We start from the raw sequence: 12,917 nt of genomic DNA, 5'->3' as shown, positions 1-12,917 counted from the left end.
ATAGGTTTGGAGTGTTTGGGTTTTTTTGTGTTTTTTCAATCCTGTCTTTAAATTTATGCCTGGAATAAAGTTTAATGAACTTCACCTAAAGGCGCAATACTAGACATTGTATATTCAAATAACTCTGTGTACACAAATAACAGTTCTTCAGGCTGGTCAATGTGTTTGTGACATGGGCTTCTCTGTTTGTGCTTTCAGGACACTAAAGCAGAGTGCAGTTCTGGTGTAGAAACTGAGGACAGAAAAGTAAGTGGCTTGTTTTAATGTGATTTTTCAGGCAACTCTAGTAGCTGGGATTTTCTCTGGTTGTTGTTTGTTTTTTGTGTTTTTGTTTTTTTTTTATTAAACCATGTGAAATTATTTTATGGTTCTTTACATGTGTATGTGTTTAAGTTGTATTTTAACTTCCATGGGGAGAGATCAGTCTTACTCTATTGAATGTACTTGTTAAAAATTTGAATAGCTGTTTTTATAGAAGAAGGGAATTATACTCTTAATCTCTTTATACTACAGAAAAGTTTACAAGGCAGTTGCACTTTGTATTCTTAATTTACATTATTAACAAAGTGATTGTGTGTCTGTCATGATAAAGTTTGCATACCATGTTCAATATTTGTAACACAGCAAGATAATTCCTTTTTGTTGCTTTAGAAGTAGTACCTTTGAAACCTTATTTTTTTCTTTTAAAGGGTTGATTAAAACAAATGTTTCCAGTTGTATTTTCTGTGGACAAACATAAACCAGATAAAAATATGTTTTCAGTTGTGTTCTTCACCTTACTCATGGTAAAAACTAACTAAGAAACAAAGGCTTCACAAAAAAACCTTCAGCTTAAAAAAATATTAAGTTGTCAGAAATAAATATCAGTGCAGTTTTAAGGAGAGAAATGTGTTTTGCTTGAAAATCTGTTGCTCCTGAAATGTGAAAGTCAGGGTATTTCTGTGTGGAATAGTGAGTTTGTGGAGGTGTTGAGCACAGGACATGTGATTTCAAGTGCTGCTGGTCCTTGCTCTGTCCCACTGTGGCTGCAGGCCCTGAGCATCAGCTTCCATCCAACTCTCCAGGTGCTTCCATTTAGGTTCACGTTGCTTTGAATTGGGCTAAAATCCAGGCTGGGACCTTACTTGTAAACCCCAAGTTTTGACTTTTTTTAGTGTTTAGCAACTATTAAAACTGCCCAAGCCAGAAGTTCTTTCTGTAGTGTGAATTATGGGGAAAAGGTGTCAGGAGCCTGACAAGCTTTGGACAACAATTTATTAAAGTGTTTTATTTCTTCTTCCTTGTATTGCAACTTTAATCTAGCAGAGCCCAGCCTATTGGACCTGTGGGGTTTTTCCTGGTTTGTGATGCATGGTTTGTACCTCAGGAGGAATGGCAGGAATTGTGTGTCTGATGCCTTCTCTTGTGGCTCAAAGGGACTGCTCTGAGCTGGGGTGGTTTCCATGCAGAGATTGCAATTAGCAGAAAGGATTGTCCAGAAAACCCCTGGATTTTTCCTCCTCCTTCTGTTATTTTGTGAGAGCACTTTGGAAGAGCAGGAATGTGAGAAGCACCTCTTGTTGCATGATCTGTTTCATCTTTTCTCTGTGTTTGGTGTCCCAAAATTGAAGCTCCCACCAAGTTTAAGAGGCAGTTGTTTCCAGTCCAGGGAGGGAGTTAGCAGTGATCATCAAACACGGATCCATCAGTCTTGGTTAATACTAATGAATTGTTTCACGTTTGTTCAAAGCATCAATTGAGAATGTCACATAATTCATAAACCTGAAACATTGTAAATAAATATTTTTATTTCATTGAACTTGAAATCAAGACAAACTACTGCAATTAGGGCATGCATCATTAGTATCTAATAATTTGCACTTCCATAATGAAATATACTACTAATGAACTATATCATTAGTAATTAATGGGAAATTTTCCCATTTAACCACAAAATACAAACCTGCAAGGTGCCTTTTCTTGTGTTCCTTTTTTTTCTGAAGTTTTCTGATCTGTAACTTCTGAAGTAGAAATTTATGTAACCATGACTAAAGCATTGCCTGCGGGCAAACTCAAATTTAATAACTGTACTTATTATTTTGAAATCTATTATTCTGTAAATTCTAAAATAGCAGTTAATTATGGTAACCACTTCATCACTGTGATCTGCCTCTCCTTTCATTGTCTTCAACTGACCTTTCCATGTAAGATTTTTATTTATTTCCTGCAAGGCTAATGCCTTTACCTTTCCCAGCAGAAGACCCATAAGTGCATGCACAACTCATTTCCTACTTAATGAATACTTTTTTTCTGCATTTGACACTCCCAAGCTTTCTTGTTTTGATCTCCCACCACCATTCTGAATGTCACAGTATTGGATGTTTAATGACTCATGTGATTTCAGCTTTGCTTCCCAAAGAAACAAGTGTAGAAAAGTGACCCTTAAATTGTCACAGGAAAAAACCTGTTAAAAACATTCCATGTGTAGTTTTTGTAAAAAATCCATGGATATCTGCAGCTGGCCATGTGATGTTGGGGAATTTGAGCCACGATTCCAAAGCCTGTGTGATGTTCTGCTATTGCAGGGCAGATGGTCAGATTGTTTTTCCTTTTACCCATGTTTTCTGATATAAATCTGTGTGTTGGGCACAAACAAAATGGTTCTGGTGGAAGGCAATTAATAAGGACATTGGCCATTTTGCCAGGAGGGGAGAGCACGTGGATTCCTTGGAAATCCTTCCATTTGATATAAATTTGATCTAACCAAACCACTGTCTGTCTCTAAGAAGGCTTCTAATGTGTGCAGCCTTTTTGTTGGTGTTGCCCTTACACAGCTCCATCATCTCCCATTACCTGAAAAACCTGCCTTGCCTTTTATAAAATTATATTTTATAAATCTTCTTTGTTTCTGTATTTAATCTCAGTTAATATCTTTACTTGGTCTGAGCAGTTATCTTTTTTTTAATGTTTATATGGGACTTGCTTCAAACCGTATTCTCCAAAAATATAAATAGAAAAAGAAACTGTAAATAAGATTTCTCCAGTTCTGCTCTGTCTTTGAGGTTTGAATAGAGCACAAAGGACATACTTTGTTTTACTCTGCAATTGTCTTATCATCAAATTAATTCATGGCAATGCTGTGAAACCAAAACTGATATGAAGTTACATCCCCTGACATCCTTTGTGTGACATTTCCACCTGACACTGCAAACTGGAACTTAACTTACAGTGACCTTTCTGTGCTGGATAATTTTGTCTCCGCTTGTTTTCACCATGCTGGGAGTGTTTTATTCTTCAGCTCTGGCTGTTTGATCTGTGTTTTATTTCAGTTGATTCTGCCCCTAAAGGGGCTGTGCTGGCTGTAATGTGCGGTGCCATTCTCCTGTTGCAAATGCTCCATTCAGCAGCAGCTCAGCACCATTAGCAGGGGGCTCAAGGTCACCCAGGGTGTCCTGCTGCATTTTCCCTCCTGGAGAAGCAAGTGGCTCATGGAGAGAATATTTCTGAGATGCATCTTGACTTGAAAATGTCCCACTTCAGAGCTGGGAGTGCAGAGGCTTTCTGAGAGCTGCAGAGTTTATGGCAGAGCATCAGGGCAATAACCTGGTGGGTCAGGAAGGCAGGAAGGTTCCTGGGGTGCCATAATGCTCCTGACTCCCTATTACCTGCTGTGGGATATGGGGGAGGCAGTGATGCCTTTCCTTTTCTCTGCCTGCTGTGCAAAATATTTCATTTTTTTTCCCTTTAGTACCTTCTGTCAGTGGATCTCAAATTACTTTACAAACAAATTAAAAACACCTATGAGGAAAGTACTTACAGCTCTATGGCTTGAGTTACATATGGAGAAATAGATGGATGAAGGGCAGATGTAGACAAGGTTATAAAGTGTGTCTGAGACAAAGTAAGGAGAAAAAGAAAAGCAGTACAAATATATTTGGCTTTGTCTATTCAATGGCTTCTTTCAGGTTGTTTTTGGGGTTCTTTTAGTTCATTCAGGGTGATCATGGAAAGATGTTTTTTCTGGAAGTTTAAGAGAATGGGCTTTTTAGGAGAAAAAAAAAATCCAATTTCTCTGATCTTGAGATTACTGTAGAAGGGAATTACTAAGGGTATCAAATAGTGAGGAGCACCATGGAGGGGCTAAGTCAACTCCTGGCATCATAGATGTGGATTTGTGATTATACTGTTTTCTTTCATGGTAGTCCCTTTTCCTGCTGTTTAGGGGCTCTTTAGCAGTGAATAAGTGTCATTTTTATTCCCTTGTGAAGGAATTGTGCAATCTGCAGAATTGTGTGGATTATTGAGATGCATTTTCACTTCCATGAAAGAAACGAATTTTTTTGTTGTGAGGGAAGATCACAGACTCCAATGGATGGGTAGGGAAGTGTCTACATTGTATTTGGATATAGATTTGGAGGAATCTAAGGAAGTTTTGAACGCTCATGGCCTGCCTAACAGAGTGAACAAATGATGCCTGGTTCTCCTGCCTCTTTCCCTGGTGCACAAACAGTGCCAGGTGCTGCTGAACCATTGCAGGACAGGAGCACACAAGGGGGAGAGGGTTGAGCACAGAGCTGAGGGAGCAGGGCAGTAACCCCGAGGGGAATAATGAGCTGTTCCAGGAATAGCATCTCCTGTCACAGCACTGCTGATGCTTCCCCTGACATCCCAGCTCATGTGAGTCAGATTTATGTGATGCCTTCCTCAGTGCAGAGTTTCCACAACTTCCACAAAAGGGTGAAGTTATCTAAGGGCTGTGTGTGTGTTGTTTGTTACGAGAAAAGTTACTTGAAATCCATGGCTGCTTCCTTCACAATTATTTATATATAGATCTTGAAATCCAGATTTGTTGCTCTCCAGGGATCCTAAAACTCAGAAAGTTGAATCAAACCCACAATCTACATTATTTGGGCAGTATTTATTGCTATTTATTCTACTTTTAAGAATATTTTTAAATCAAAGGATTTTTTTTTTTTCTCCTTTGTCTTAGTTTTATGTTCTTTTCAAATAAAAGCAACACTCCTGGGAAAACAGGGAGCTGAAAGTTGCCCTGCAACCTAAGACACTGCATTATTTATTAGCCAGCCTAATAAATATTGGCAATTCTAATGTGAGGAATTGCTCAGAAATCCAGTCCATTTCCTGGCATGTGGCTTGACAGAGTGCAAAGTCTGGCTGCAAAGTTTCTGGGTGTTTGAATGCTCATAATGTCAGCCCTATTACTGCTCTCTTGTTCTCGCTGTCACTGACATGCAATTATGGGATTTCACCACTGAAGTGGTGACAGTTGCTCCTCTGTGTGTGTGTGTCTGTCTTTCCCCTTAATCCAACTCTATCTAGCAATCTGTAATTTGATAAAGTGGAGTTGAAGTGACAGGCGTGACAGAAGTGCCAAAACAATAATTTGACCTCCCACTGAAGTGTCAACGTGTTCTGCTGCATGACTTTTACATATGCTGAATACACAGAAGGGACATGGAGACTTGGGTTTGCTGGGCTGCAATACCTGCTAAAAAAAGCTTTTACTGCAGTGTGTCTATTGGCCAAAGTGTTCCATCTTGAGCCATCACATCTCCAATCCCTGCATTAATATGTATAAACATGATTGCTGCTGCAAATAAATTACATTTTTATTGGGAGATTTTTTTCAAATCTTCATCTTGAAGATGTTTTGATAAATCTTGAAATTATAATTCTGTGATTGTCTGCAGAATTAGTTCTCAGACTTTATCTTACTTTTCTTTTTGAATCTCTTCCACCTTGAAATAAATTTCATTAGGTATATGACACATTCCTGCTAATAACTCCTAAAAAGCTCACCGAGCTAGAAGGAACATTCTTTTATATGCATGAATAAAATATATTATTAGCACTGAAGTAAATGTATGCACAAGTTACTTTGGGATATATTCATATGTACTGTACCTGCATTGCATACGATAATTATGTTTCACTTGGGGACAAGGGGGAGGGCAGGACACAGACACTGTTTGCTTTAATGGAAAGTTAAAATATTGAGATTCAGGGCAGAAGAATTGGAGGGGAAAGGGAAAACTCAAATCTGATTTGATGCTAAGTACCTGTCAAAATTAACTGAAAAATAATTTGGGGGAGGCTCAAGCCTTGCTGAAATTTTGTTTACATCTGGCCAATAAGTTTTCAACAGGTATAAAAACAGAGGGGAATTGGCTTTTGAAGTTATATAAAAAGGGAAAACCTCACAGATCTGTAAATATTAGTATGCTGTGAATGGGAACATGTCTTGGATTTTGTCTATGTTTGTGAACCAATAAAACTTCACAGCAATGGGAGAGTGCAGCTTCTGCTGCTGTGGTGGAACATTTCCTTTTAAAAGGTTTTGGGTGCTGTCAACTTTTCACATCCCAGACTCCTCAGTGTGGGGTTTTATATTTTTTACATGTGCCAGAGAGTTTCATGGTCGTTGATGCTTTAGAGACAAGTCAGCTTCCACTTGACATTTCTTTCTCTTTTTTATCACTTTTTAAAATAAAGGTTTTAAAGATTTTAATATTGATTTATGGGAGATTTGATAAAGAGGGACTGAACTGACAACATGTACCTATGACCCACCTTACTTGCAGGCATTTTTGTGGTCACAGGGTTTTTGGACTTGGTCTAAAGAGCACTGAAAGAGAAGGGGGGGCTTGGACTGGTGTGAGAAAAATTCTCTGTACACAGAGTCTCAGGCTGGGGCCTTTTCTTTCATGTCACTTACTGCCAACCTGTGTTTAGGCATGGAAATGTTTGGTTCCTACATTTTAATTTTCCTGTCAATAAGGAAAATAGCCACTGACAGGTCTGTTTTCCTGAACAGTTCCTAAAGAGCCCTATTGAGTGGGAGATCCAGGGATGATGTATTTCTCCAGAAAAAAAGGAATGGAAATGTGAATTCTTCTATGATTTATTCAGAGTCCTTGTAGTAGAGCTCCTGTAGAGACAAGCCCACCAATGGTGCTGTGGAGGAGGCTGCAGTTGCTCTGTCTCTATGTAACACCAGACAGATGCTCTGACCTCAGGCTGCTTCTCTGTGGTGGAAAAGTTGTGTAGTCTGTGTACTCTTCACTGGAACTATTGTATGGGCAGCTTGGAAATGGCACCTGAGATTTGTGAGAACGACTCAATGCAGGCTTGCTCTAAATCCTAAAATGGGGAGAGATAAATAACATTCTTTCTACATCAAATGCTGTGTATCTATGGAAAGTTTAAATTTTTATGTTGAAAATTTCAGTCAATGCTTATAATTTTGCATTTGTTCTCCTCTACAACCAGAATTAAAAAAAAATAGGAATAAGAATAAATCTTATGGAAATATTTAGGAATATTAGGTATTAAAATTCTCATTTGTTTGTTCTGCTCCATGTCTTGAGCATAGCTATGGATGGGAGCAGAGGCTGTGCACAGACCCCCTGTGCATGTGGGCTCAGTTCTGTGCCTGCAGCAGCAGCTGAGTCTGTTGGACAGGCTGGGAGTCCTGCATGGGCTGTTTGGCTCCAGAGGCTGGAGCTCTGTGATTGCTCCTCTCTCTTTACCCCTCTGTGGGTACCCAGGTGCTGTCCAGGAGTTGGCTCATGTTGGGAATTCATTGAGGCTCTCTGCAAACAGCGATTCCAAGAGAAGTGTGGCTTATGTTTAACAGCCCTGTCACAGTGCAGGGGGAGGACACAATGTCACCCAAAGGGTTGGGCACACTGATGAGCTGCTGAGGCAGCAGCTGGTACCCCCAGCCACCACCTGACACTGGGCTTGGAGAGACACAGGAAGGCAGAAGTGAGAAAATGGATGAGGTGAGATAGTTTATTAGGTGGAGAGACAAAAAACCCTCACCAAACCCCAAGCCTGGGAGGTGCAGGGAAAGCATGAAGGGATCCCAGCAGCAGGACAGGGCTGCTCTGGTCAGTGATGCTTGGAGGAGCCAGCAGCCTTTTGTTCATACACAGCATGAGTTCATCTGGAGCATTTATTTATTTTTAGTCCAGAGGAGTCCATAACTCCTTGAGCTGCCTCCCCTCACTGTGCACATCCCTTGGGCATTACAGGACACATTTCCCCACTGTGGATGGACAGGGAGCCCTTGTGGCTTTGGTGTGAGTGCAGAGACACTCACAAACGGATCAGATGGCTCTCCAGGAGCACACGCATGGCAGGATGATCAGTGGCAGATTGTTTGCAGCATATCTGAAGGGGACAGACTGAATCAGATGATTGCTTTGTTTGCCAAATTAATATCTGGGATGTAATCCAGCCTGATTAACAGCATGGCTGGGATTGGATCAGGAAAGGGTAAGCAGACATTTGGAAAGGTTTTTTTATACCTGCTGGCTCTGTTACTTTCCCAGGAGCTTGAACATGTGCAAGAATATGCTTCTGTCCAGTAATCCAATTCATTTCTCATTGATTCCAGTTTGTCTTTTTTAGTTGTATTGGATCCCTTGCCAGGTAAATCTTTTCTCTGTAGCAATAGATGGCTTTTTATGGTGGTGGTTGGGCAGTTTAATCAACATTTCCTAATTCCATTATTTCAGAACTGATTTCTTCAGCAGTGATGCAGAGTGTCTTTTTGTCTGTTTTCATAAGAGCATTTACATTTAAATTTATATATATCCATATTTAGAACCCTGAATTTGTATGCATCTTTCTGTAGTATTTGAAACATGATTGAGGATTCTTGTGGAAGGAGTAAAATAAGGGTTAATGGAATTTTTTTTCAGATTTTTTTAAACAGAAGTATGTTTTATTGTCTTTCAATGTGATGGATGAGACAGAGAGCATGGTTTATATATAAACCATGTGCTTTCCAGATTAGATTGATGTAATCATAGCAGTGTTGCACACTTCAGCTAAAAATTTGTTCTTCTTGATCAAGGTCAGGCAAATCCAGGGGTTCTGCCATTTATCTCATCTCTTCAGTACTAAAACAGGACAATATTACAGGCATGTCCCACTATGTCATACTTGCTGTCTCACAACTGTTGTTTAAAAGATCAGAGGTTATTTCTGAAAAAAATTGAGTAAAATGTTGAAAAAAGAATGCTGATATTCAGAGTGTAAAGTAAGGTTCCTTTTATTCTTCATTTTATCCCTCCCTATCAGCAGGCTAATGTAGAAAAGAAAGTTAATTTAGCTTTTTTTTCCTAGATAATGGTAATACGCATGCCATGCAAGGAGCAGCCATTTTGACTTCAAAACAAAACCATTTAAAAAAAAAAATCTGATCTCTGTTACCCTCTTTCCCTTTCAATACTTGATAAAGGTTGAAGTGTGAGGAACAGAGCAGGCTTGTTCCATGTGTCAATTGTCTGAAATCCAGCAGGGAACATCTGTTTGAGCAGATTTGTTTGTGTTTCTGAGAACTTGGGCTTGCTGTGGCCTTTTGCTGGTAATTGGCTAATGGGTAATAGAAGGCAAAATTTGCAGGGAGGTGTAAAATCCTATTCTACCATCTGAGGTGCTGTCACAACAGCTGGCTGGCAAACATTCTTTGTGCCTTGGTTAGGACACTTTTATTGGAACCTCCTGAAACTTTTTGCCTTGGCACCCGAAGTTTGATGTTTTATTGTGTTACTGGCTCCTATTCCCTTTGTCCTCATCTGCCTGTGCTATTGTATTTCTCCTAGACAGACTCCAGCACTTATCCTAGACAGGTTCCAGTATTTCTTTGGTTCACAGCAACCAGAGAAAATCAGGCTTTGCTTTTCACCTCTGAGATGCCAGGCGTGGGAGGTGGCAGCTGTCAGGAGCCTCCTGCCTGTACCTTGTCTACATCTGCCCTTGCAGGTCAACATCTCCCCCATTCTTTTCCAAAGCTGTAGAACACATTTCTGCACGAAAAGGGTTGGGTTTGTATCTGCTTTGATGCCTTTTTGCTGCTGTTGAAGATGCAAAATGATTACTCAGAGTATTTCTAACTGACCTTGGGATGAAAGTTCTTTGGACAGTATTTGAGTAGCTTTGAAAAGCTGGAATACCTAAAGAACTTTGCCCTTGTGTATTGGTTGTGTTCTATGAAATGCTTTTGAAGATCTGTGATGCAATGTTTATTAAATGCAGTGAATTTTGAATCTTTACTACACAGTCTAAGTAAAAAAAATGCAAAAGGTAAATTGAAAACCCTTAGAATCTGTATTGCATCAAATCTGAGAGCATTAAAATTCAATAGCATGAACAAAAGTAGGACCCCATTTCTCTAGTACAGCTTCCTTTGTATCAAAGTCTCCTTAAAATTGTGTGTCAGATTAAGAACATTATTAATTAGGAACATATATAAATTGTTTCAGTTCTGTTGAAGTTCAGATCTGTGAAGTACGAAGTTCTCCCTAATTTAGTGACCAAGTTTTGTGTATTAAAATGTCTTCTGCCACCCATACCACAGTCTTGGTTTTTAATGTCTCATGTTTTAGTCTACCACATTGACATGGTAATTTCCCCATGTATTTTGTTATAAAGGATTAAGTAATTTCATATAATCACTAATAATGTGATGTAGAAATGATTTATTTTTGTTTGCAGCACATTCTAGGGCAACATTTAAATGTGCAAACCTGTTTTTCTGTTTCCATGTAGTTACAGAGCCCTCATTGATTTGATACTTTAATTATGTAACCTGATACCTCTGTTTTTTTAAAATGTTGCCCCAGCTAGTGGACATTACTGAATCTGCCTTGACTCTGTATTTCCATTCCTTTGGGATGCTTGGAAATAGAGCTTGTTATATGAACCCATTGAGTGCAAGAGCTGTCCATGTCCCCCATGGACCTGGTTTTGATCCTAGCACAAATTAGCACATGGTTGTGTTTTCCAGCTGCATTTGTTTCCAACTTCTGTCCCAAAAAGCTGATTGGGACATGAAGTGACATATGATTGGGACATATGTCAGCTGAAGGCTGATTCCTTTAAAGGAGGTCTGTGCTGTCACAGCTTTCCTACATTGTGCAGAGTAACCCTCTGCACACCAGGTGCTGGAGTTCTGGCCAGTTGTTGTTTGCAGTGAGAAGCAAATGCTGTCAAGGGACTTCCAAATTCATTTTTCGAACCAGCCCAGGTGACCTTATTTACAGTCACTGGCATTTCCAAATGAATTTAAATGGAACATTGCTGTATCATTGAAATTCCTTTGAAGAACCTCCAAAACTTGGTAATTCTGGGCCTTCCCTCACTGCTGGCCATGGCCATAAGACAATTAAGACATCTGGGTAAGGTTGCTGTATTGACATGGCAGCTGTGATTGCAGTGAGGTTCTGTCTCACTGCATGGAGCAGAAAAGCATCCAGTTCCATCTGGGGAGAGAGAGGATTCTGTGAGCTCACTTGCAGTGCTTCCAGCCTCAGCTGGAGCAAAAGCAAATATTAGCTGTTGCTGTGAGATTGGGAGATTGTTGGGCTCCAAAACGTTTAATGTTGGTTCCTAAAGCTGAGTCTTCAAAGGAAGGTGTCATCATTTTTAGAAGTTCTGCAACACTTTTCAAGTTTCTTAACCAGTGCAAGCTCTGTCAGATGTCCATGTTTATTTTGGAGGCTCTATAAGCTGAGCTCTGTTGGGAATTTATTAACTTTGTGCCTTTAAACCAAATGGCAGTGAACTCATATCTGATCTGCTGTAATCTGACACAGAAAACTGTGGGAATTGAGTCAGACTGGAGCCTAGACCAAGTTATTCTGCATGCTAATGAATTGATCTTCCAAAACATTCCTTGTATGTTCTCTCTCACCTCAAACACTGCTTCAAAATGAATTAAAAGAGCTCAGGAACTTCAGACTCACTTTAAAAAAGTTGATGTAAATGTCACAAACTGCTCTGACCTTACTGCCTCTTACTTTGCTGTGTATTTGAAACATTCCCAAGCTTACTGTGAGTTTTTCCAGGGCCACTTGTGTCATGTCCTTGAGATTTTTTTATCCTATCTATCTGAATTTTAGGACCAGACTGATGATCCTAATAGTCATTAGTTAACAAAAATGTCTCTCTTACTTTTATTTGAGTGTTGTCTAAAACATCACTCAAGCTGGATTTGCTTACACCTAAAGTTGATTAGCTGTGGGTGCTGTAGCAATCATTATAAGAAAGAAAATGCTCTTTTTTGTTGTTCTTGTTCTTTTCTCCTGGCATAGTGAAGCTCAGAGTCGATTATATGTGCATTTTTTAAATGTTATCAGATAGGTAGTTCAAAATTTGTTGTTGTAGTCCCTTAATTGACATGCCACTTTGTGCATTTGCCTCTGAGGTCCACAATCATAAACTATTTAGCAATGGTTTTCAAATGACACAGTTTAACTTAAATTTTAAACTAATAACTCTATTAAAAAAAAAAAAAAGAAAAAAAATGACAAGACAAGCATGATTCTACATTACATAGCATTTTAGCCATAGTCTTTAGTCAGGTGGTTTCAATGTTCTGCTCTGATATTCTGTCTTTATTTGAGAATCACATTTTCATTTATGCATGCAGTGCTTCTCCATGTAAATACCACACTTCCCCTCAGTGCCACGAATTTGTAGAAATGTTCAATATTTAGCTGGCTGCATTTCCCCACCCCGTGCTGATATAGCGTCCATAGCCAGACGATGGCACTGTAGGCTAAAGAACGCTCCTGCCAGGAGCTCCTGGCTCCTTTTTCCATGCAATAGGGGCTGGGTTTATTCCTCGCCCCCAACGACTTCATTTCATAATAACTTGGAAGTTATTTTAAGGCCTCTTCATCCTCAGCAGAAGCCATGGTCTGGGTTCTCCATTATTGCACTGTCACTGCAGCTCTTCTGGATGTTTATTGGACTTGTCCAGATCTGATACAAAGCCAAAATAATTTTTCTACTGTCTGTGTGTTATTCTTTAATGAGGTGAATCCTCACTCCACTAAAAATATTTTTATAAAGTGTTTTGCATAACAAAATTAATAAAAAATGGTTTAACTCAGGCCACTCTT

At 39.4% G+C, this 12,917-nt stretch overlaps 1 protein-coding gene across 32 annotated transcripts in view; it reads left to right on the top strand.

The window, feature by feature from the left end:
- RBFOX1 (RNA binding fox-1 homolog 1) overlaps positions 1-12,917 on the top strand; it is a 1,203,461-nt gene that overhangs the window by 668,103 nt on the left and 522,441 nt on the right. For 28 of the 32 annotated variants that reach the window (XM_071444294.1, XM_071444285.1, XM_071444280.1 and 25 more), the window contains one exon: positions 199-246. The exons of the other annotated variants lie outside the window; for them this stretch is intronic. In XM_071444294.1, the coding sequence (XP_071300395.1) occupies positions 199-246 (48 nt within the window). The remainder of the gene's footprint in view (positions 1-198; positions 247-12,917) is intronic. 32 annotated transcript variants of the gene reach the window in all.

The sequence above is a fragment of the Agelaius tricolor genome, unplaced genomic scaffold (genome assembly GCF_023055355.1).
Source record: "Agelaius tricolor isolate 1412-34295 unplaced genomic scaffold, bAgeTri1.0.p SCAF_19, whole genome shotgun sequence".
Lineage (NCBI taxonomy): Eukaryota > Metazoa > Chordata > Aves > Passeriformes > Icteridae > Agelaius > Agelaius tricolor.
Note: the sequence above shows the minus strand (reverse complement) of the source record. Positions and strands in the feature narration are given on the sequence as shown.